Raw genomic sequence first — 21,776 nt, 5'->3', positions numbered from 1 at the left:
GCGGGAGGCTGTCTGTCCGTCCGTCTGCAGCTGACGTTTCTCTCTCTCTTGTTTCTCCTCCCTCTCACTCGCCGCCCCCTCTCCGCGCCTCTCCTCCTCCCCCGCCACGCACACTCGCCCTCCATCCTCGCCCTCGCTCGCTCGTCTCTCCCCGCACCCCTCTCTTCCCTCCTTTCTCCACCTTTCCCCGCGATTAGTCCATGGTGGAAAAGGGACTAGGTTTACCCTTAGTGAAGACATTTATCCTGAGAAGGGTACGTGCCTCCGCCGCCCGCCCGCGCCCGGTGCCCGGTGCCTGCGCCCCTCCCGGCCCCGGCTAGTAAAAGGCCCGTCCTTCCGCCTCCCCGGCCTGCCGGGCCCCGTCCAGGCTGCACCGGCTTTGGGGGTCTAGGTGGATGAGGGGGAAGGACGGCTTGCTGGTTCCACGTGGGGAAGAAGCCATTCGAGTCGGGATCCGCTCTTCCCAGGTGTATCTCTTAAGCCAGATCCCGGTACCGCGGACAGCGCCTACACGGTGATGAGTGGGCTCAGCTCCCAGGGAGCTAGGATCCCCGCTCAGCCGCTCTGGCGGCTGGACGCCCGCAGGGAGCACCTCGCCTCCCTGAGCCTCAGCTTCTCATCTGTAGAATGGGAACAGTCAAGGGCCCTACATCACAAGATCGTTTTTAGGATTATATGAATTACATGTAAAAAGAAGTTCCTGACCTGTAGTACATGCAGTAGCTCCCAGCGAGTGTACTGTTGTTACTTTTATTTTTCTTCTTCTTATTATTATTATTAATTAATTCACTACTGATGTCATTCTTCCAAGCATAGAAAACTAACAGTTTTCAGGCTCTAACTCTGAGCCAGTGCTTGTGCCCGAGAAGCATTTTTCAGGGATATTTGAAATGATTTCTCCCAGTTGGCCCACAGGATGGTCCATCATTCCACAGATAAGGAAGCTGAGTCTCAAAGGAGATTAAGCCACTTGCCCAAGGAACCTTCCTCTACAGGGGGACCAGAGACTTGGGGAGGGCTGGGATTGGGGTAAGCACAGAGAAGCCTGGGAAAGAGCCTTCCCCTTGGAGCCAGCAAACCACGGGATGGGGGTGCCCAGCATTGCCCTCCTCCCCCTTCTTACTAGCTTTGGCCATGGTCTGACCCCTCACCCCACCCACCATTGCCCAACTACCCCCCCTGGCACCCTCAGTCTGGCCCGGATTGAGCTTGCTGTGAAGCACTAGCCTTGGGGGGTGGGGGAGGTGAGGCTGAGCATGTGACTGGTGGGAGGAGGGTGGATCAAAGCCTGAAATGACAAGGAAGGTGGCCTGGGGTGGGCAGCAAAGACGGGGGATGCACGCCCCAGTAGTGGGGTGATGGGGGTCTCCAGGTCTCTCTGCCCCCTGAGCCTCAGCCGTTTCCTACCCAGTGCCAGGTAACCCAGATTAACCTTGGACACCCACCCCTGACCCTCCCTTTCTTCCCCCATGCATGAGGTGCTCAAGGTGTGGGAAGCTTCCAGGGGGGCAGGGGAGGGGCCTGATGGGGGTGCTGGCGGTCACAGGTCCCCAGGCCCCACAGGATGTCCTTTCCAGAGCCACAGAGAGAGGGGCAGGACAGAGTTCTAAGCTGCCCCTTCAATAACCCCATCAGAACCAATCAATCTGGGCATTCCTGGTAGCTAGAAATAGAGGCACACCTTACCTAGACTCAAGCAGACTAGGGAATTTGTGAGCCTGGAACTGAAAGATTAAGAGTTATGCTGACATCAGTAATATGCCTCTGCCAATGTCATTGGTCATCAGTCTCGGTGGAGACATCTGTGAGGTAGGCTTTCCCCTCACTGGGCAGAGACAGCCTTGCTAGCTTAGCACCAAAGACTCTTTCCTGAAAATTGCAGCCAAAGTCCCAGGGCTAACTCTGATTGGCCCAGCATGGGTCACATGACCATTCCTCAGCCAATCACTGCAACTATGGGCAGGGAATGCTCTGGGCAGCCATGGATCATTTAGCCATCCCAAGATCTGAGGTGGGTGTGGGGGTATTTCTCAATGGAAACTTGAGATTCCTTATTGAAAGACGCATGGCATTGGGGGAGGGAGAGAAAAGATATGACTGAAGCTGTCACTTCAGAAGAAGTGAGGCTTCTGGGTCAGGTCAGGTTCTCACAGTGTTTTGGAGAAACACCCAGGAAGCCCACATGGCTGGAGCAGAGTTAGCGAGGGTGAGAGTGGAGAGAAATGAGGCAGGCCAGGTAATAGGGAGGACACACTGGGAGCGACATTGCTGATCACAAAAAGGGCTTTGATTATTTCAGAGTGAGATGGAAGCCTTGGAAATGTTTTGAGCAGAGGAGGGAAGTGATCTAACTTAATAGGATTTCTCTGGCTGGTCCCCTGAGAGAAGCAGAGAAGAGGGTTCAGAAGGGGCTACTGCAACAGTCCAGGTATGTGATGATGGGGGATGGAACAGGATGGAGGCCAAGGAGGTAGGTCAGATTCTGGATGTATTTTGAAGGCACGGTCAGCAGGGTTTTCTAGTGTGTGGGTACTTAGGGAGTGGAGACAAAGCAGGGCGTCCCAACAGTTTGAGGATTGAAGGAGGAGGAGAAAGTGACAAAAGAGGGTGAGAAGGAGCAACTAGTGTATAGGATGAGAACCTGAAGCATGTGGCATTGTTGTAACCAAACGGAGAAAATGAAACCCAGTAAGCTAGGTGCTGCCAAGATGACTTTTGACAGCATGGCAATTAGTGGAAGGAGAAAAATAGGGGGCAGGTGCATTCAGCTCAGAGCAGTTAAGCAATCTGCCTGAGATCATACAGCAAGGCAGCGAAAGGGCAGAATCCAGCATTCTTGGTCTCCCAAGATCACTTGCCAATCCCCGCTCCACCCCCCTGCCCTCAGCGCCACCCTGTCAGGGCTGATGACCTGGTGCCGCCAGCACGTGGTGGGTGGGAGGTGGTCCAGGTCCCTTAGAGTGGGTGGGAAGAAGGGAGCTCATGCCAAGCGTCCTCCCCTGCCCCACCCAGGCTCGGGTGTGGAAGACCCTGTGGGTGAAGTTTCGGTCCACGTTGAGCTCTTCACTCATCCAGGAACCGGGGAGCACAAGGTCACTGTGAAAGGTGAGTAGTCCGACTTGGGAGGGAGACTGCCCTCTCCGGGATTTACTAGTCCTGTGAAAGAAACCACACTCAAACTAGCTTAATCAAGACACCAATTTTTATTAAAAAAAAAAAAAAAGAAAGTTTTCATAACACTAAAAAATTCCAGAAATAAAACACTTTCAGGCATGGCTGGATCTAGGGGTACAAACAGTGTGATGGGACTTAACTCCACTTTCTCTCTCAGTTCTGCCTTCTTTTTTTAAAAATTAAAACACAGACTGTTGTTTTAACCAAGGCCTAAAATAACAGTGGTTTAAACAAGATAGAATGAAGGGCGCCTGGGTGGCTCAGCTGGTTAAGCGTCCAACTGCAGCTCAGGTCATGATCTCATGGTTTGTGAGTTTGAGCCCTGTGTCATGCTCTGTGCTGACAGCTCAGAGCCTGCTTTGGATTTTATGTCTCCCTCCATCCCTCTCTCTGCCTCTCCCCCTCTCGCACTCACTTCCTCTCTCAAAAATAAACATCAAAAAATTTTTAAACAAAATAGAATGTAATTTTCTCTGAGGTAACTCCAAGGACAACCAGCCCAGAGCTAATGTGGGGGCTTCACAGTGCTGGGGAGCATCCCGAATGCTTTCCTCCTTTCTGGGGTACCAAAGGACTCAGTACTTAATCACCAGCATCCCAGCCTGCAGCTAGAAGGAGAAAGTGTAGGGCATTCTCCCTGACTTTTAAGCCACAACCTGAAAGTTGTACACATCATTTCCTTTCATATTTCATTGGCTGGGTAGTCATATGGCCACACTTAGCTATAGGAATATTCTGGGAAAGGTAGCTTTCCAGATAGGCTTTGAAAACCACAGCTGCATAAAGGGGACCCTGACAGTCTTACTCTCTCCTTCCCCCAACAGTGGTGGCTGCCAATGACCTCAAGTGGCAGACTTCTGGCATTTTCCGGCCCTTCATCGAAGTCAACATCATTGGGCCCCAGCTCAGTGACAAGAAACGCAAGTTTGCAACCAAATCCAAGAACAACAGCTGGGCCCCCAAGTACAATGAGAGCTTCCAGTTGTGAGTCTAAGGATGATTTGGGGAGCACGGGGAGGGGACATCCGCTGGGTGAACCTCAGGGTCCACTAGGCAAGAGGGATGTCTGGTGGGCCCGTGGTATCTGGGTGCAGGAATGAGAGGGGTCACATCCTAGGTGAGGGCCCTGGGAAGGGAGGCCCCTTGATGCAGGAGTCACATTGGTGAGGGGATGGGGGTAGCCACTTTGGGAGACACGCAGTTCCCAAGGGAGGCAGTGAATATGCTATAACATGCTGGTGAAGGCTTGTGAAGAGAAGGGAAGTCTGAGCAGAGGGGGCATGTGTGGGCATGGTCATTTCTGGGGTTGGAGACTCAGTTCTGGGTAAGGGCCATGAGTGATCATGTTGGGACAAGGAACGTGCAGGTGAGGGTCTCAGGGCCATGGGGCCAAGTCTCCTGGAGTCAGCAGTGAGCCTTGTCAGGGCTGCCTGGGCAGGTCTGGAGGAGTCTGCATTGGGGGACAGGAGTGGACTGTGGTCCAGGGCATGGGGATGCCTGGCATGTGGGTAGGGGCAGGGTCCCATCCAGATGGGGCTTCCTGGTGAGCAAGAATGAGCTTAGAAGCATCCAGGATCCAGAGGGGCAGATGACCTGGGGAGCATAAATAAGTCTGAGTCGGGTATTACTCGGGATGGTCAGATATTTGGATCAAGTGTAAACCTCACTGGGGCAGGATAGTGTTGGGGAGGGTGTTATTGGGGGGCAGAAATGCAGAGGGGTAAGGGAGCATCAGAGCCTGGGAGAGGTGGGGACCCCTGAAGGACAAGAAGAGGGCTCTTGGTCAGAGGGTTTTGGAGTGGTAGGTCACCTGATGCAATGCTTGGGAGGAGGACTGTGAACTAGTTGCGGGGCAAATGTCTCTTGGGGTGGCTGGGAGGGCTTGAGGGCCAGGAATGCAGCCTGGGAGGGTGTTTCCAGGGCGTGGTGTGGGGGTGGGCATAGCCCATCAGGGCAGGTTCCCTGAGGGCAGAAGCCCAGCATCACTGGGGACGAGGCTCTAGGGTAAGGGGAGACCGTGCTGGAGTGTGGAATGGGTCACTCGTGGGAGGCTGGAGAGCAGGTCTCGTGGAGAGAGTTCCTTATAGGTAAGAGGGGTGGGCTAGGGAAGATGGGGGAGGGGCCGCGTCAAGGCGATAATCAGGGTTCAGGTGGGAGCCTGGTAAAGTGGCTTCTGGGCCTGGTTTCTGGGGCAGGGTGGAGAGCAGCAGCTCAGCTCGCCAAAGGTGTGAGCGCTTTGGGTGCAGATATCACGGGGTGGAAGCAGGGCCTAGCCAGGGTGTCTTGAGAAAATGTCGCCTGGGTGGCGACGTGGTTTGGCCGTAGGCTGAAAGTAGGTATGGTGGGTTGGAGGTGGGGTGGGGGTAAGAAGGGACGCAGAAGAGAGAGTGGGACGTGACGTAGATACTACTTGAAGTGGGGGAGGGTCTCAGGAAGTGTGGGCGTGGCCCAGCTCCTGGGGACGTGACCGTCGCGGAGGCGGGGCCAGGAGTCGGGGGTGGTGGCCCGGCGAGAGGGGCTGTCCTCACGCCCCGCCCCCCCGCAGCACGCTGAGCGCAGACGCGGGCCCTGAGTGCTACGAGCTGCAAGTGTGCGTCAAGGACTACTGCTTCGCGCGCGAGGACCGCACCGTGGGGCTGGCCGTGCTGCAGCTGCGGGAGCTGGCCCAGCGCGGGAGCGCCGCCTGCTGGCTGCCACTGGGCCGCCGCATCCACATGGACGACACGGGCCTCACGGTGCTGCGCATCCTGTCACAGCGCAGCAATGACGAGGTCGCCAAGGAGTTCGTCAAGCTCAAGTCGGACACGCGCTCCGCCGAAGAGGGCGGGGCCGCGCCTGCGCCCTAGCGCGGGGTGCGCGCGGGCGGGCAGCACTGCGCCTGCGCGCGGGGCGGGGCGGTGTCTGTGCGCTGGGACCTCTCAGAGGGCGAGTCTCCGAGACCCGGGCCGAGGGCTGACTGCGCCTGCGCCCTCGACTTAGCTCCCACCTCTAGGGAATTGTGAACAGACGACGCCCCGCCCCCTCGAGCAGCCACGCCCTCGGGCGCGATGAAGGAAAGAAGCCACATCCGTTAATAGAAGCCAAGTCCCCAGCGCCTAGGGGACCTTTCGAGCTGGGATGGGAGGAAGTCCTGCCCCCTATGGAGGAGGCCAGGTCCTGGGGCTCTGGTACGGGGAGGTCCTGCCTCCTGTCCCCTGGAAAAGCCATAAGATGGGTCCCCAAACCCTGGGGCCCAAGACCAATTGCCAAGTATGGAACTCTCCGCTCCCTCGAGGGGCGAGCCCTGGGCAAGGGGCAGGGCTTCCTAGAGCACCCCCTGGGGTGGTCTAGGGCTTGGAAGCGCGAGAATGCTGGTTGGAGGGCCCAGATTGGACCAGAGTGTCTTTTCATGTTTGTGCAAAAAATAAACAGGGAAGGAGGGGAGGATGGAATTTCAAAAGCACATGCGCCCTCGGGCGCCCAAACCCTGGGGGCCAACTGGACGGCTCTGAAGCACCCGCGCTGCCCCCACTTCCTTATGGGGGTTTGCCTCTCCTTTCCCCCCAACATACCCCATCCTCATATCATAGAATTCAAACCACCCATTTAACAGATGGCAAAACTGAAGCCCAGAGAGCTGCCTGAGACTTTGTTGAAGGTCCCAGTGCCACACCTCACTCCCTTTGGCCTATGTGCCCCATCTAAGGGTGGGCTGGAATCGGATGACCCGACACAGCTCCCTATTGCTGCTAGCCCCTCCTCAGGGGACCTCCCCCAATCCTTACAAGGGATGGGGGTTTGGGGCCAAGGCCCCCACTGCCCCCTCCCACGTCTGGCTGCCAAGCAAAACCCCAACCTTTAGCCCTTTCCACTGGGACCCTATAGGGAGATTCCCTGAGAACTCTTGACTTCCCACCAAGAAAGAGTGAGGATTTGGGATTCCCTGGACCCAGGCACTCCCCGCCCCCAACCCCTTCTTCCTCTCCCAGAATTCTCCAGTCAGGCAAGAAAGAGGCCAGAAACTCTAGGTGTGTGTATATATGTGTGTGTGTGGAAATATACAAACCTGCTTGGAGCTTAGTCTCCAAAATCTCAGTCATTAATTCAGGCACCATGCCACAGGACACCCCTGGGGGGCCTCTACCTGCCTGAAGCTCTTCCTCCAGCAGGCATTGGTGGGGCAGTCTGGCCAGAGTCAAGTTTCCCCGTTTTAGCTCCTGGAGACAATCTTTGGGGGAAGTTTGTCATGGCTTTCTTTGCCCAGAATCTGCTTTTCCATGTTGGACAGGGGCTTCTGTTCCATTTGGTTTTTCCCTGCCAGATTGACCAAGTACCAGATTCTCTTGCACTAAGAAGAAATGAAAACAGGGATGAGATGAGGAATAGCTGGACCCCTGCGTGGTGGGGGCTGGGTCAGACGGGAAAGTGAGAGAGAGCTTGCCAAGGAGGTGGAAAATGGGAGGGAACCATCAGTTGGAAAGAAGAGAGTTCCAGGCAGAGGGAGCAGTAGGTGGTGAGGCTGATGTCTTCAGGCTTGAAGCACAGCGAGGTCAGTGTGGCCGGTGAGGGGAGCAACAGCAAGGAGGTGTTGATGTCGTGCAGACTTGCAGAGAGAGCAGACCAGGCAGGGCCTTGTATGCTGCTCTGAGGAGTTCTGATTTTACCCGAAGAGATTTGGGGGAGCCCCGGGAGATCTTAAAGCTGAGGACACTCTGGATTTCAGGTTTCAAAAGCTCTCTCTGGCGACCTCATGGAGAACGGACCGGGGCAGTTTGGGGGAGACACAAAGTGCTTTCGGGATATTGAAAGTAATTCCTGGAAAGATTTTGGAAGAGATAGTAAAAAGGAAAAACAAAAACCCCACCCCTTAGATGAGCCCAGGGCCACTGGGTACGGTTGTTCCCACTGTGCACTGGCCAACAGTTTGGCATTTCTGAGGAGGCCATATGCAAACCCTAGGTATCGGGAGTTGTGTGTTTATAGCGATGGCTTCCTGGCATGTGGACACGTCTGGAAGAAGTGGAGCCATTTCCTGCATGCCCCCCAAGTTTTGGCAAGTGTGGGTGACTGAAGGTTCTGAACGAGAGGTGAAGATGTAAGCTCTCATACAGGGTAGTCGGGGAGGGGCAGGGGCCAGGGGCAGGCTGGGAGGTGGCAGGGGGGCTGCTGAGAAGCTCTGACACATGGACTGAGGGGGCAGATCTTAAATTTTGGCCATGGGGGGGTGGTGGTGGATGAACACCAGCAGCAGCCAAAGGGGACGTAGCGTGACCTGGAGTGAGCCCTGAAGGATTTATGGGTGGCCAGCAGGAAAAGGGGGAGCTGAGCTTCTGCTTGAGAGAGCCAACTTATTTCCCAAAGAGTCCTTGGGAGTCTCTGGTCGAGGCGTGTGTGTGTGCGTGTGCGTGTGTGTGCACGCGTGCACGCGTGTGTTTTTGTGTCTCAAGCTCCCCAGCACCACCCCAGGCACATGACGGGAGCTTCAGGGAGTATCTGTTGAATGATTTTTTTTCTGACTCCCAGGCTAGAGCTGTTTTGGAAATTTCCTCCCTTTTCTTTTCCCCAGGGAGCTCCTATTTATCCCTCAAAACTCATCACAAATATCCTCTCCTGTAGAAAACCCTCCCTGCTTCTCCTCAGGACTTTCCCAGCGCCTGTCCCCAGCCTCTGTCCCTGATGCCATGGGGCTGGGGTGGGGGATATCTGTGACAGGCTCTGTTTTCCCCTCGGACTGAGGTCTGAGGCCTCTTGAGAGCCCCAAGTTCACCCAGCACAGACTGGGCACAGGAGGACGACGGGAAGGTATGCCTAGTTGATGGCCTTGGGGTTGAGGGTCCACACGCGTGACTCTCCACGTCTGTCCAGACCAACCTTCCTGTCCACGTAGACCTGGGCACACAGAAGGTGTTCCAGCCAGACTGTGGCTGAGTCGTGGGGCACACAGAGGAGAGAGGATGAGAGCAGATGAGGAGGAGACAGGAAAGGAAAGGAGTCTAGGCGGCTGGAAGCCTTTGGAGAGAGGAAGTCCCTGTATGGAAACAAGGCTCCAACAGGGGCAGGGTTTTCCCCAAGGCCACTCCCCACCTCACCAGGGGTGCCTGAAGTTCTGAGCCCTGGTGGGGTCTAGCGGTTGTATTTGGACCTCATTTAATGCCAGGAGCTGGCCCTAGATCCAGGAGTCAGGGAAGGGGTAAGTGGGGCTGGTCCTTGGCGGGGTAGGGGGAGTGTGACATTGAGGGACGTCTTGGACAGAGCCGATCCCCTCGCCCACAAGAGGGACAGTGTCCCAGAGTAAGGACACAAAGAGAGAAGAGGAGGGAAGGATGGGGAGAGAGAGAAGGTAAGAAATCAGTGGGACACAGAGCCCTTGAGATGGAGAGAGACTGAGGTGGGGAGATGCAGAAACAGGGAGGGGAGAAAATGAAATCAGGGATCTAGAAAGAAGAGGAGCTCTCCTCCCCCACCCCCGCCAACCTGGGAGGATTTACTTACATGAGCAGGTGCCCGGCCACGACCTGCAATTCCTCTCAGGCTCCGGAGCCTGACACCTCACCATGCCCCCATCAGAGATGCAAAAAACTTAACACCCAACTAGAAATCTTTGGGACCTCAGAGACCTTTGTGTCCCCCACACCCTGTGCTGTTCATTTTGCAGATGGGGACACTGAGGGGCGGGGCAGAGCAGGGACAGACAGCCCCGAGTCGCCCCAAACTCTGCTGCCCCAGTGGAGCGGGAGGGGAGCTTGTTGGGGGGTTGGTTCGGATCACGACACCGTCTGCCCCCGAACACCCTTTCCTAAGAATTGTCAAGGACCAAAGTCGTCTTTGCTGACACGTGTTGCTTTTCTCTTTGCCTTTTATTTATTTTTTTAAGAGAGAAATCAAGTTGACGGTGTCCAGTAAGACCTTCCCGTCCCCTGACCCCTGCCTAGCCATAGTGGCTCTCTCGAGACACAGGTCACAGGCAGAGGGTCCCTTGTGCGTCCCAGGCCACACAGCCAGGGGGACTCACAGTTCACCCCTGGCCCTGGCACCCTGAGACACCCTGTCCCCCCCGCAACCCCAGACCCGGCCACACACTCCAGGGAGGTTCTGCCTCCACACACCTTCTCTTAGCATGTGATTGCAAATGTGAACTCAAAACGCCGTTTGTCCGTTTGTTTGAATTCCATCCCGTTGGTCCGGTGTCCGCACAGATGCCCCCATTTCTCTGTAAATATGTGACTTGGAACAAATGTTTAAAAACCAACGAGACGTGGTCATGAATGCATGGTGTTGAGATGTTTTGCACTATTCTGACTTTTTGGTCTCTGTAAAAATATTTTATTAACAGCAGACATTAAAAAATTAGAAAAAAACTAAAAGCCTCAGATGTGTGGCGGCTCCCTCTCACGCCCATATGGGCAAAAAAACCCAAAAGACAAAAAAACAAAAACCCTCACATAGCACTTAATACACACGGATGCTGTTGACCACGGTCCCACCCACGGATGCAACTCAAGATGCCGCAGAGAAGGGAGAGCCGGGACTGAGGACATTCACTGGGCAGCTGTCACTCTTAGCTCAGGCAAGTTGGGACACGCTCCTATTCAACCTAGAGCCCCATCTGTTGTCCATTTTTTTCTTTTTTCAATCTTTATTTTTGAAAGAGAGAGACAGCATGAACAGGGGAGAGACAGAGAGAGGGAGACACAGAATCCAAAGCAGGTTCCAGGCTCCAAGCTGTCAGCACAGAGCCCGACACGGGGCCTGAACCCATGAACCCTGAGATCATGACCTGAGCTGATGTCTGACGCTCAACCAACTGAACCACCCAGGCACCTTCTCAATTTTAAAAACTAAAAAGGAAAACAAGTGGCTGGACAGACTTGGGCCCCTGGGCCACGGTTTGCCATCCTCTGACCTAATTCATCCATTATTCAACTTCCCCTCCTGCTTCTCCTCACGCCCCCTAACCTTGGGCTAACCTTCAACAACCATCCTCATGCTCACTCCACGCCCACTGTCACCTGAAGCCCTAGCCCCAACCTCACCCTGTCCTCCCACTCCTGCACCAACCCCCCCTTAATCTATCCTAATCCTACCCCCATGTACCCACACCCCCTCATGGCACCACCGACTAACCTGGCAGGACCATCCAAGGAATGGTAAGTAAGACAATTCGTTTTCTGGAGGGTGTAACCCAATTATGTGATTCATGATCTATGTAAGATTACATTTCATTACATAATTTATTACATTGCAGGCTAATTACTCTGTTCCTAATCCTGCAATTACATATAATAGGTTCCATGATTATGCATCCTACAATTACACAATCACTCTTACCATCGCCATAACGTGCAGCAAGAAACGAGGAGGAAGTGGTGGGTTGACATTGAACCCTCCCCCATCCAACCCCTTTCCAGGCAGAGGCTGCAAAGCCCTAGCGATGCTCACAGACTTTCCCACAGCTGCGCATGTGCTCACGTTCACCAAAGCGGATGCCTGGGGGAGTCTAGAAGGCATAAGAGACTAGAGCTGCCTTGGTTTTTGCTTCTCTTTCACTCTGCAAGCTGCGAGGCATGGAAACAGACATTCCAGAACATTCCAGATGTTCCGGAATCTGCATTCCCTTGTCCCCTGACAAGCTTGGTGGGATTGAAAAGCAGTTGTGGGGGCGCCTGGGTGGCTCAGTCAATTAAGCATCCAACTTCAGCTCAGGTCATGATCTCATGGCTTGTGAGTTTGAGCCCTGCGTGAGGCTCTGTGCTGACAGCTCAGAGCCTGGAGCCTGCCTCAGATTCTGTGTCTCCCTCTTTCCCTGCCCTTCCCCTGATCACATTCTGTCTCTTTTTCTCTCTCTCTCTCTCTCAAAGATAAATAAACATTAAAATTAAAAAGAAAAGAAAAGCAGTTGCGGCAGTCGCAAAGGTGGCATTCTATTTCTGGATCACAGATACAGGATGTGTGCCCTGTGTCAGACGTTACAAGGGCCACCTGACTCTCTGCCTTGAATTCGGGGAGCCTCGGTTACCCTGGTGAGCAAGTTCTGCAGATCAGTCCTGTAGGACCAGTCCTGGTCCTGCTCCTCTGTGCCAAGAGTTGGCAAACTCTGCACCCTGGACCACATCCGGCCCACTGCCTGTTTTTGTAAATAAAGTTTTATTGGCACATGGCCATGCTCATCCATTCACTCATTCAGCTCAGTCTGTGGCTGCTTTCATGCTACTGCAGCAGAGTTTCCTGTATTAAACCCTTTCTGTTAAAAGACCTCAACTGGTTTTTCGGGGCGCCTGGCTGGCTGAGTCAGTAAAGCATGGGACTCTTGATCTCAGGGTCATGAGTTCAAGCCCCACGTTGAGCAGACAGTTGACTTAAAAAGAAAAAGCCCAAAGACCTCTTAGTTTCAGTTTCCCACCCTTAATCCTGACTGATATGCTGCATTATGATACATAATATGTTATGATACATCCACAGACCCAGCCACAATCACAGCATGCTACAGGGTGAATACGGTGGACTAAATTGCGTCCTCCACCAAAGAGACCCACATCCTACTGCCCAGAACGTGTGAATGTTACTTTAAATGACAAAAGGAGCGTTCTCTGTGGCAGCATGTATCCTAAAATCGGAACAATACAGGGAAGCTTAGCATGGCCCCTGCACAAGGATGCACGTAAATGGCAAAAGGAACATTGTAGACGTGATTAAGGATCTTGAGATGGTGGGAGATTCTCCTGGGTTATCCACGTGGGCCCTAAAAGTAATCGCAAGGGTCCTTGCAAGAGGGATGGGAGGAGGTCAGAGGAAGAAGTAGGGGATGTGATACAGGAAGTGGCTGTGAGCCAAGGAGTGCCAGGCATTTCCAGAAGCTGGAGAAACAAGGACATGGACTCTCCCCCAAATCCCCCAGAAGGAACCAACCTCTGACATCTTGACTATCTATCCTCAAGTGAACCTGATTTCAGACTTCTGAATACAACTTCTCTTTTTTAAAAACATTCTATTCATTTTTGAGAGAGAGAGAGAGAAAGAGCGAGCGAGCATGGGGTGGGCAGAGGGGGAGGAGTGGGACAGAGGATCCAAAATGGGCTCCGTGCTGATAGCGGAAAGCCCAATGAGGGGCTTGAACCCGCAAAATCATGACCTGAGCTGAAGTCAGAAGCTTAACCGACTGAGCCACCCAGGTGCCCCTGAATGTAACTTCTGATATATATACATTTCTATGGAAACCTGGAAATATATATATTTTAGAAGGAAGGATATGGTGCTTTGGAGATTTTATGCAAAATAAAATTGGGATTCCCAGGCACTGCTTCCAAGCTTCTAACCCTTTAGTCCGGGGGCAGGGCCTGAGCAGCTGTGTTTTTATCAGAGAAATTTCAAAGCAAAGGAAACTTCATGCCACAAAAAAAGACCCTTCGAGAGAGACTCATGTCTCCAAGAGGCTGAACGGAATTGGTGCAGGATTCTCAACCACAGCACTGTGGACTTTTGGGGCCAAATCAATCTTTCTCGTGGGGCCTGCCCTGCACACTATAGGACATTTGGTGGCATCCTGGCTTCCACCCACCAGAACCCAGTATACCCTCCACCCCCAGTCGTAGCAACCAGGGATGTCCCCAGACATCACCAAATGTCCCCAAGGAACAAAAACACCCCAGCTGAGATCCACTGGGTTAAAATTAGATTTAGAAACATCCCATGTCACGGGAACACGTGAGAAATGACTCCGATGTTCTATGAGAGGGGATTGGCTAATAAACTCGCATCACCCACCTCCGCGATCACACGATGAATGGTCAGCACTTAACAAGCGTAAATACGGCAGCCGCACACAAGTGGACGCGCACACCCGTCACTCCAGCATTTTCGCCTGTATCAACTCACCCAACTGCGGTAAGAACGCCCAGGAAAGACGTGTCCTGTAACATTGCCCACAGTCGGGCTGGGACGCTCTTTGGTTGGAACAGCCGAGTGAATGGTGGTCCGTCACCATCACAGAACTTTGTAGATGACGACCCAGGAAAGAACTGGTAGGCGTCTGCGCTGATTATAGAGCTTCCACAAGATGTTGTTAAATTTCCAAAGAAAATTGCTGGGGCGCCTGGGGGGCTCAGCCGGTTGAGCGTCAGACATCAGCTCAGGTCATGATCTCAGGGTTCATGGGTTCAAGCCCCGCGTCGGGCTCTGTGCCGACAGCTCGGAGCCTGGAGCCTGCTTCAGATTCTGTGTCTCCCTCTCTCTGCCCCTCCCCGCTCATGCTCTGTCTCTCTCTGTCTCAAAAATAAATAAAACATTTTTTAAAAAATTGCTGAGGGGTGCCTGGTGGCTCAGTCGGTTGGGCCTCCACCTCTTGATGTTGGCTCTAGTCATGATCTTACAGTGCGGGAGATCGAGCCCATCGGGCTCCACGCCGACAATGCAGGGCCCGTGTAGGATTCTCTCTTTCCCTCTCTCTGCCCTTCCCCTCCTCTCCAGAGTTCTCTCTCTCTCCCGAAATAATAAACTAAAAAAAAAAAAAGAAAAAAAGAAAATTGCTGGAAAAACTGGATGCAATCTTATAGCGCTTATGTTCTAATTCTTCCACAAGGATCGCACACCATCTGTGCTATCCTGCAAAAGGCCTGGGTAGGTACCTATGCACTCCATGGGCTTGAGAATCTGGAGAAACTTTAAGTATTCGACCAAGAAGATCCAAAGTCTGTTGGGGCCACTCTGATGTGGTCCCCTGAGGCCCCCAGCTGCCCAGAGTCCAGTGCTCACCGGCACCCCTCCCCTCGGAGTCTCCTGTCCCCACCCGCCTCGGGGCTTCCTGGAGTCACCTCCTGGACAATTCAAACCGTCATCTTGGGGGTCTGTTTTCCGGAGACCCCCAAACACAACAGACTCTCTCCTTGATCTGTCATTGCGGCAATCCTGCTGAACCCACAGTAAGCGGTGCGCATGGCCAGCCATCCCTGGGCTATTTCAGCGAGGTTTTTGGGGGGCTCTCCCTGCCCCCTCACCCCATACCCACTCAACAGGCGGGCTTCGCTGCAGCGCCTGGTTTGCTCCCATACCGGGCCAGCAGCCGGGGTGCGGAGTGTGAGCGTATGCTCATGGGAGGCAGAGAAAAGAACACAGATTTATGTGAAAACCAACCAGGGACATTTAATAAAAAAATAAGCAGGTTATCTGGGAGCTGACCCAGCGAGCAGTCATCCTGAAGAGAGCAAAGCAGTGCTGACTGACTCTGACGTTCGTGCCAGGCTGAAGGCAGAGCAGGGTCCCCAGCCTGCGCTGGGGATCGTCCTGCTCAGGCCTTGGGGAGACCCCCAGGGGGGCAGCAGGGTCCACGCAAGGCCCTCCCCCACCCACAGACCCACCAAAGGCTTAAACACAGGAACCCCACTGAGCAAGCAGGGCCCAAATGAGCTGCAGGCCAGGGAGGTCAGGTCAACAGGGGGATGGATCAAAACAGGAGCAGGGGTGAGCATGGGAGACCCAGCCCCCATCTTCATCCCTTGCCCCCTCCAGGGGGGCTAGGTCCAGGGGAGCTTGTGTGCGGCCATGTGGTCACTGGGACCCGCAGCTGTCCCTGGTGAGCCAAGAGCCACCCTCCCTTCCGGGTGATGGTGAGGGGGGATTTTGTCTGCACAAGCTTGGGTGACTGGGGGGGCGGGGCAGACAGGGATCAAACTCAGCCAATCATTCTCCAGTCCCACTGGGAGTCCATGAGGTCTGGTATACAGCAGGCCTTCAATAAATGCCTGCTGCATGAAGAAAAAAAAGGACTCATCTTGTTCATCTCAGTGGCCCAGCACTTGGCACATGCCCGACACACATGGAGGTGATCCGGTGCTCACCTGGCGAGTGTTATACTATATCACTAATGCCTGACACACAGTAGGTGCTCTTTACATGGGTGGGGGAAGAAACCAATGGAAGAATGCAAAGCACCTTGTTTCTCTTCATCTCCAGCACCAAGCTCAGTGTTCCCAGCACACAGCAGGCACTCGATAAATGCTCTGAGTCAGTAAGAGCTTGTCTTTGTGTCACAAGTACCAGGCACATCGTGGGTGCTTGATATGTTGTTCGAAGAAATGAATGAAAGGGTCTTGTTAACCTCAAGATTCCCAGAGCCTAGAACGGTTGGTGCCTAACATACAGTAGGCATTCAATAAATACTTAAATGAATCAAAACAATGACTGTATATCACTAGTGCTGATTCTAGGGGCGGTGGGGGAGGGGTTGGTGGTGATCAATAAAAGCCTGATGACTGAATCAGTCACTGGCCTAGGGAATAATTATGCCTCACTCCCTGCCGTTAACACAGAAGCCCGGTACTGGGCGAGCACCTCTGCGTTCGGCACCTGAAGGTCCGAACCGGGTCACGTTCCCATCCGATCCCCCCGTTCCAGGCCCTGTTTCTGGCATACAGTAGGCACTCCATTAAAGCTGCCTGCGTGCACGTGATTGCTGAGCCAGAGCTGGCTGGAAGCCACCTTGCGTGGAGAGCCCTCCTCGGCCTGCCCGGGGTCACAGCAGCCAGTGCGCACAAGGAGGCGGAGCCAGTGACGCCTGCTTTGCTGCTCGCAGCGCTGCTCACAGCTCGTCCCGGGCGGCGCTGTCCAGCGGTGACTGCAGCACGTCCGAGTTCTTGGCCTCGCGACTCAGGGCCTGCTGCTCCCGCATCTTCTGGGATTTGGCACGGTCCCAGTCAGTCTTGACGTGTTCGTTGTTCCACACGACTGAGGTCTCCGTGTCACTCACGTACCCGTCGTCCCCCGTGTAGTGCGTGGGGTAGACGAGCAGGGGCTCCACCGAGAAGGCGCGCAGGTTGCGGGGCGAGAAGTGGGCCTTGTACTCGGACCTGCGGGGGCGGCGAGGGGGGATGCGGCGGTGGGTTGGGAGTAAGGGGCGGAGAGGACGGAAGCGGGGGTGGGGGGAGCGCAGAGGAAGAAGGGGGCAGAGGAAAAAACTCGTCCCTGGGGTCCGCCAGCCCGCCCGGCCATCCCCTTCTCACACTGGGTGCTTGTCAAACATGACGGGCAGGAACTCGTCGACGGGCAGCATCTTGGAGAGCGGCTGGGCTGCCAGCAGCTTGCGGGCGCCTTGCAGGGAGATCACGTAGGCCAGCGTCCAGTAGGAGTAATCGGCCTCCACCAGGTTCCTCACCCGAGGCACAGCCTTCTCCGGGTGCCCCACCTGCATCCGCTTCCGGCCCACATAGCTGGGGTGCAGAGTTAGGGTCCCATCACCCACCTTCCTGCCCACCGGGGAAGGCTAACCGAGCAAATCAGAGATCTAGCGAGTCTCCATCAGGCCCTGGGGTGGCAGCGGGCCTGGGGTGTCTGGGGAGCGATGAGGAGGTTGGTGTGGCCAGGCCAGTGAGGACCACAGGGGCTGAGGTGTGCCGGGAGGAGGCTGGGTTTCTTTTCCAAGGGCACTGGGGAGCCATGGGAGGATTTGGAGCTGGGAAGGGAAGGATGCCCTGGACGCTCTCTGAGGCTGAACCACAAGAAGGAGTGGGGCCAGGAGGGAGGCTGCTCTGAGTTCACAGGGCAGTGGGGCAGCTGGGCAAGGTGAGGGAATGGGTGAGCAGTCAGGGAAGAAGGGGCACAGGCTACTCTTATTATGAACGTGGTCCATAGTCCCGGGCCTAGAACCAGCATCAAGGCCCTGCACACAGGAGGGCTGAGAGGGAGGGAAGGACAGAGGCAGGGAGGAGGAGGAAATTCCAAAGGACTGTTCCATTAATATGTTGGCCACACCCCACCTAGCTCTGGTCTAAGGTCCAGGCTGCCTTACGGGCTGGCTACGCCCCCACAGTCGGCCAGGCCCCCAGCTTCCGGGAACACCACTAAGCCCTGGCCACACCCACCCCAGGCCACACCCCAAGATCCTCAGACAGAAACGCAGACTTCCACATCAGATCTTGGCCACACCCCACCCCCTACAAGCCTCAAGTTTCAGAGCCCTGAGGAAGCCCCCTCCCCATAGGCCAGGCCCCTAGATTTCCAGGTCCTCCTCCCAGGCCTTCAGCCCTACCTCCCAAACACCTACTCCCGGGCCCCGCCCCTGGGCCTTAGGCCCCGCCCCCAGTCCCGACTGTTCGCAGATCCAGGGACCATGGGGCCTTCTGTGCTATATCCCCAAGAGCTGGCTAAGCCTATTAACTCGCAAACGCCATCAGAGCCACAGGCTCTAGGCCACCCTCCTGAGCTCCAGGCCCCGGCTCCACACCACCCCAGTCTGGGGCCCCGATCCAGCCAGCAGCCATGCCCCCACTCACATGAGGTCCCAGTCCAGACGCTCCCGCTCCACATCCCGCATGAGGTTCAGCAGGCGTCTCTTGAAGAAGATCTCAAAGCGCAGGTCATCCTCGAACACAAGAGACTTCTGCAGCCCACGGTCCACAACCTGAGGAAGGACGCCCTGCCCGTGTCACACAGAGACCAAGGCCAGACCTGGCCCGGAAGTCAGGTGGGCTTAAAGGCCCTGGGGCAGCAGGAAGAAGCAAACAAACCTTCCCCACCATCTTTTGGATTGACCTGGCTGTCTGTCACCTCCCCGCACACTTGGCGGCAGGCGGCTTGGCCTGGCAGCTCCTTCCAGCGCAGGTTCCGCGCCTTCAGGCCTCAGCTCCCATGTCACCTCAGAGGCCCTCCCTGACCACCCTTCCCCCCGGCCACCCTCCCACAGGTGCCTCACCCCTATTTTATTGTGGTTTGGCAACAATCTCCCCACCTCTCTGGGCTGTGAGCCCCAGGCAGGGGCACGCATCTGTCTTGGTGGCTGTCATGTCCCCAGCCCCAGGCCAGACACACAGTAGGAGTGTGAGTGCTCCCTGAGTGGACCCGAAGCTCCTCAAGACAGAATGGTGATTGTCATCCGTGAGAACTGAGACTCAGAGCGGGAAGCGCCTTCCTTGCTCACAGAGCTCACCCCTCTAAGAGGCAGGGCTGGGCTTGAACCCGCGTCCAGCCGCCGAGACGCCACCACCTCTGCCCCATCCACAACGAATGTCACTCAGGAAAGGACATTCCATTGCCTCCAATACCCGGACGCCCTATCTGCCCAGTGGTTCCAGGTTTGGGTCTCGGCCTGGCTTCCTCCCCCAACCCCCCCTGCAGGTGGCCACCGAGTCCCTGGCCTGGGTCTGGCGTTGGTCAATGTCCCTGTGGCTGTCACTTCTCCTCGTAAATGCTGAGCACAGGCTCCAGAGGCATTCGAGAGCAGCTGGGGGGAAGAGGCCTCAGTGGGGCTCCCTGGGTCTCAGACCCCACCTTCTGTGGGACCCGGGCTCACCCCCGCCCCATTCAGGGTCTAGGAGACATGTGGGGGGGGGAGCAGTCCCTGAAGAGAGGCCCTGTGTTCTGCGGAGGCATCGGAGGCCTGCAGGGGGCGCCAGTGATTCCCTCCAGGAGCCCCAACCCGATGACCCTGCCCCCGCCCTCCCCAAGACACCCACCTCCTTCCAGATGTTGTAGTGGCTGAGGAAGCAGCCCAACTCGCCCTTGGTGAGGGGCCGCCCATGGTAGGGGTCCCGGTAGCCGGGCAGCATCTGGATGCCCAGCGCCTCCACCTGGCTGGTGTTCATGGCCCTGGAGGAGGAAGGGGGGAGCAGGGGTCAGGGGACGCCCCCCTCGGCCTGCCTGCCACCCCCCCACTGTTAGCGCCCCCTCCGCTGGGCAGCAGCCTCACTCTTCCACCGTTAGCGCCCCCCAGGGAGTGGTCTACACTCATGTGTGGACCCAACTTCCCCACCCCCTGGGGTGGGACTCCTTTGCCGTCCATGGCCTCCACTTGCACGGGCTACACCCCCACGTCCAGACTCCCTGCCCCCGCGGGGGCCTCACCGGCCGTCCACGGCCTCCACCTGCAGGGTCTACACCCCTGTCCATACCCCCGCCCCCCGCGGGGGCCTCACCGGCCGTCCACGGCCTCCACCAGCCGGCACTCGATCTCCTGCTCCCGCAGCGCCCACAGCATGCGTTCCCGCCGGTCCTGCCGCCGCTTCAGGTTGATCAAGAAGACCTGCGGCCGAGCTTCGGTCAGTCCCGGGCAGGCTCCTGCCCTGCCCCCCCAACCCCACGGAAGGCCTGGCTCACCTCGTCGAAGCCCATCTTGTCGGGCGTCTTGGTGGGCACGGAGATGAACCTGGACAGCTCTGCTGGTGGGTGCTTCACTGTGGGGCAGAGAGACACCAAGGGGACTGTGGGGTCACTGGGGGAGGGGCTCTGGCCTCTTAACAACATCCCTTTCCCAGCCCCTGTGTGACCCCCCCACCCCTCGGACACCCCAAACTCCTTAGCCTGGCATTAGAGGCTGTGCATGACCCAGCTCCACTAACAACGTTGGTGCTAGACTTGTTCCCCACCTCCTACTCTCTCCGGCTGTCAGCACTGCCCCAGATGCATCCCCTCCTACCTCAGGGCCTTTGCACATGCTGGGCTTCTGCCTGAAACACCTTTCCTTCCCCGCTCCTTCCCCTGAGTTCTCACTAAGATGGCCTCTTGAGTTGAGCAGGGCACCTCCTCCTGGCTCCCACAGCACCCGGACTTCTGCCACCAGACCCCCAGCCTGCAGTCCCATCCCTCTGGCTTCCTGTCTGTCTCCCTGTGCCCCACAGAACAGATACCAGGTCTGTCCACTCACACTGAGTCCCCCAGTGCCCAATGCTCAGTACACAGCAGGCACTCAATAACTACAGAACGGGCATAGGAATGATGGCAAGCTCTGTGACGCTGATCTTCCTGGACTCTGGCTTTCCTCATCTATAAAATGGGACTCTGATTTAGAAACCTTCTCCTCTCAGGGGTTTCAGGAAAAGGCACGACAAAAGGACACACATTACGGGTTGAATCGTGTCCTCCCCAATATGGTGGCATCTTTCTCCCCTGAACCTTGGAATGTGACCTTATTCGGAAATACAGATTTTAAAAACATAATCAAGTTAAAATAGTGACTAGGATCCTTAGAAACATGGCAAGTTTGGATGCAGAGGCACGCACGGAGGGAGGACAACAGGAGACGTGCGGCGGGGGAGGGGGCTGGGCACATCCACTAGGCTGGGCAAAGCCCAAAGCCAACCTGGATCCTGGGTTTTTCTCCCACGGGGGGCCCTACACAGCTCTGACCACCCCCTGCCTTTTTTGGGGAGCTTGAGACCAAGGCGAGAGGCTGGATCCGAGCACCTGGGTGCAAACTCCAGGTGCCTCTCCTTTCTCTTTCTGAGCCTCTGCCCCTCCCTTGGGTCCCAGGCTCGCCTGACCTGCTGGCGGCAAGTGAGGATCTCCTGACTCTGTTGTCCATTCTGGGGAAATGGACCACGTCAGGCATCCAGAAGGAGCAAAGCAATGCAGCCTTTCTAGAAAGTCGCATCACAGTGGTTATAAAAACCTAACACCTTCAGACCCACCATGGGGTGAATAATGGAACCAAAGAGGGGTCTGGCCTTTGTCCCCAGCTCCCAGGAGCTGGAAGCCCTCTGAACGTCCTGCCTGACGGGACTACCTTCGTTTGCCTGGGGTCTGGGGCCACACCAGGCGGTCTACGCCAACAGTGTGATTTAGGGTCTTGTGCCATGTGGGGTCGGCTCGCCCTCTGCAAGGGACGAGACGTGGAGGTCACCCCCCCTGGCAGTCAGCCAGGT

At 55.9% G+C, this 21,776-nt stretch overlaps 2 protein-coding genes and 1 non-coding gene across 9 annotated transcripts in view; 2 read left to right on the top strand and 1 right to left on the bottom strand.

Annotated features, from left to right (window-relative positions):
• UNC13A (unc-13 homolog A) overlaps positions 1-10,523 on the top strand; it is a 62,609-nt gene extending 52,086 nt beyond the window's left edge. For 5 of the 7 annotated variants that reach the window (XM_029917391.1, XM_029917395.1, XM_029917394.1 and 2 more), the window contains 4 exons: positions 198-254; positions 3,013-3,105; positions 3,999-4,158; positions 5,720-10,523. In XM_029917391.1, the coding sequence (XP_029773251.1) occupies positions 198-254; positions 3,013-3,105; positions 3,999-4,158; positions 5,720-6,020 (611 nt within the window). In that variant the 3' untranslated portion in view covers positions 6,021-10,523. The remainder of the gene's footprint in view (positions 1-197; positions 255-3,012; positions 3,106-3,998; positions 4,159-5,719) is intronic. The other 2 variants (XM_029917396.1, XM_029917393.1) reach the window with 2 other exon arrangements.
• Positions 10,524-12,735: 2,212 nt separating this feature from the next.
• Positions 12,736-12,840, top strand: LOC115275568. Its single transcript, XR_003901636.1, has one exon. It is a non-coding gene; the product is annotated as a U6 spliceosomal RNA (small nuclear RNA).
• A 2,422-nt stretch (positions 12,841-15,262) lies between these two features.
• COLGALT1 (collagen beta(1-O)galactosyltransferase 1) overlaps positions 15,263-21,776 on the bottom strand; it is a 19,222-nt gene continuing 12,708 nt past the window's right edge. The window contains exons 7-12 of the mRNA XM_029917857.1: positions 20,233-20,309; positions 20,052-20,158; positions 19,593-19,725; positions 18,414-18,541; positions 17,145-17,351; positions 15,263-16,991 (exon numbers count right to left, since the gene is read on the bottom strand). Of these exons, the coding sequence (XP_029773717.1) occupies positions 16,724-16,991; positions 17,145-17,351; positions 18,414-18,541; positions 19,593-19,725; positions 20,052-20,158; positions 20,233-20,309 (920 nt within the window). The 3' untranslated portion in view covers positions 15,263-16,723. The remainder of the gene's footprint in view (positions 16,992-17,144; positions 17,352-18,413; positions 18,542-19,592; positions 19,726-20,051; positions 20,159-20,232; positions 20,310-21,776) is intronic.

Source organism: Suricata suricatta, chromosome 12 (assembly GCF_006229205.1).
Source record: "Suricata suricatta isolate VVHF042 chromosome 12, meerkat_22Aug2017_6uvM2_HiC, whole genome shotgun sequence".
Classification (NCBI taxonomy): domain Eukaryota; kingdom Metazoa; phylum Chordata; class Mammalia; order Carnivora; family Herpestidae; genus Suricata; species Suricata suricatta.
This window is presented reverse-complemented; position numbering and strand designations above follow the sequence as displayed.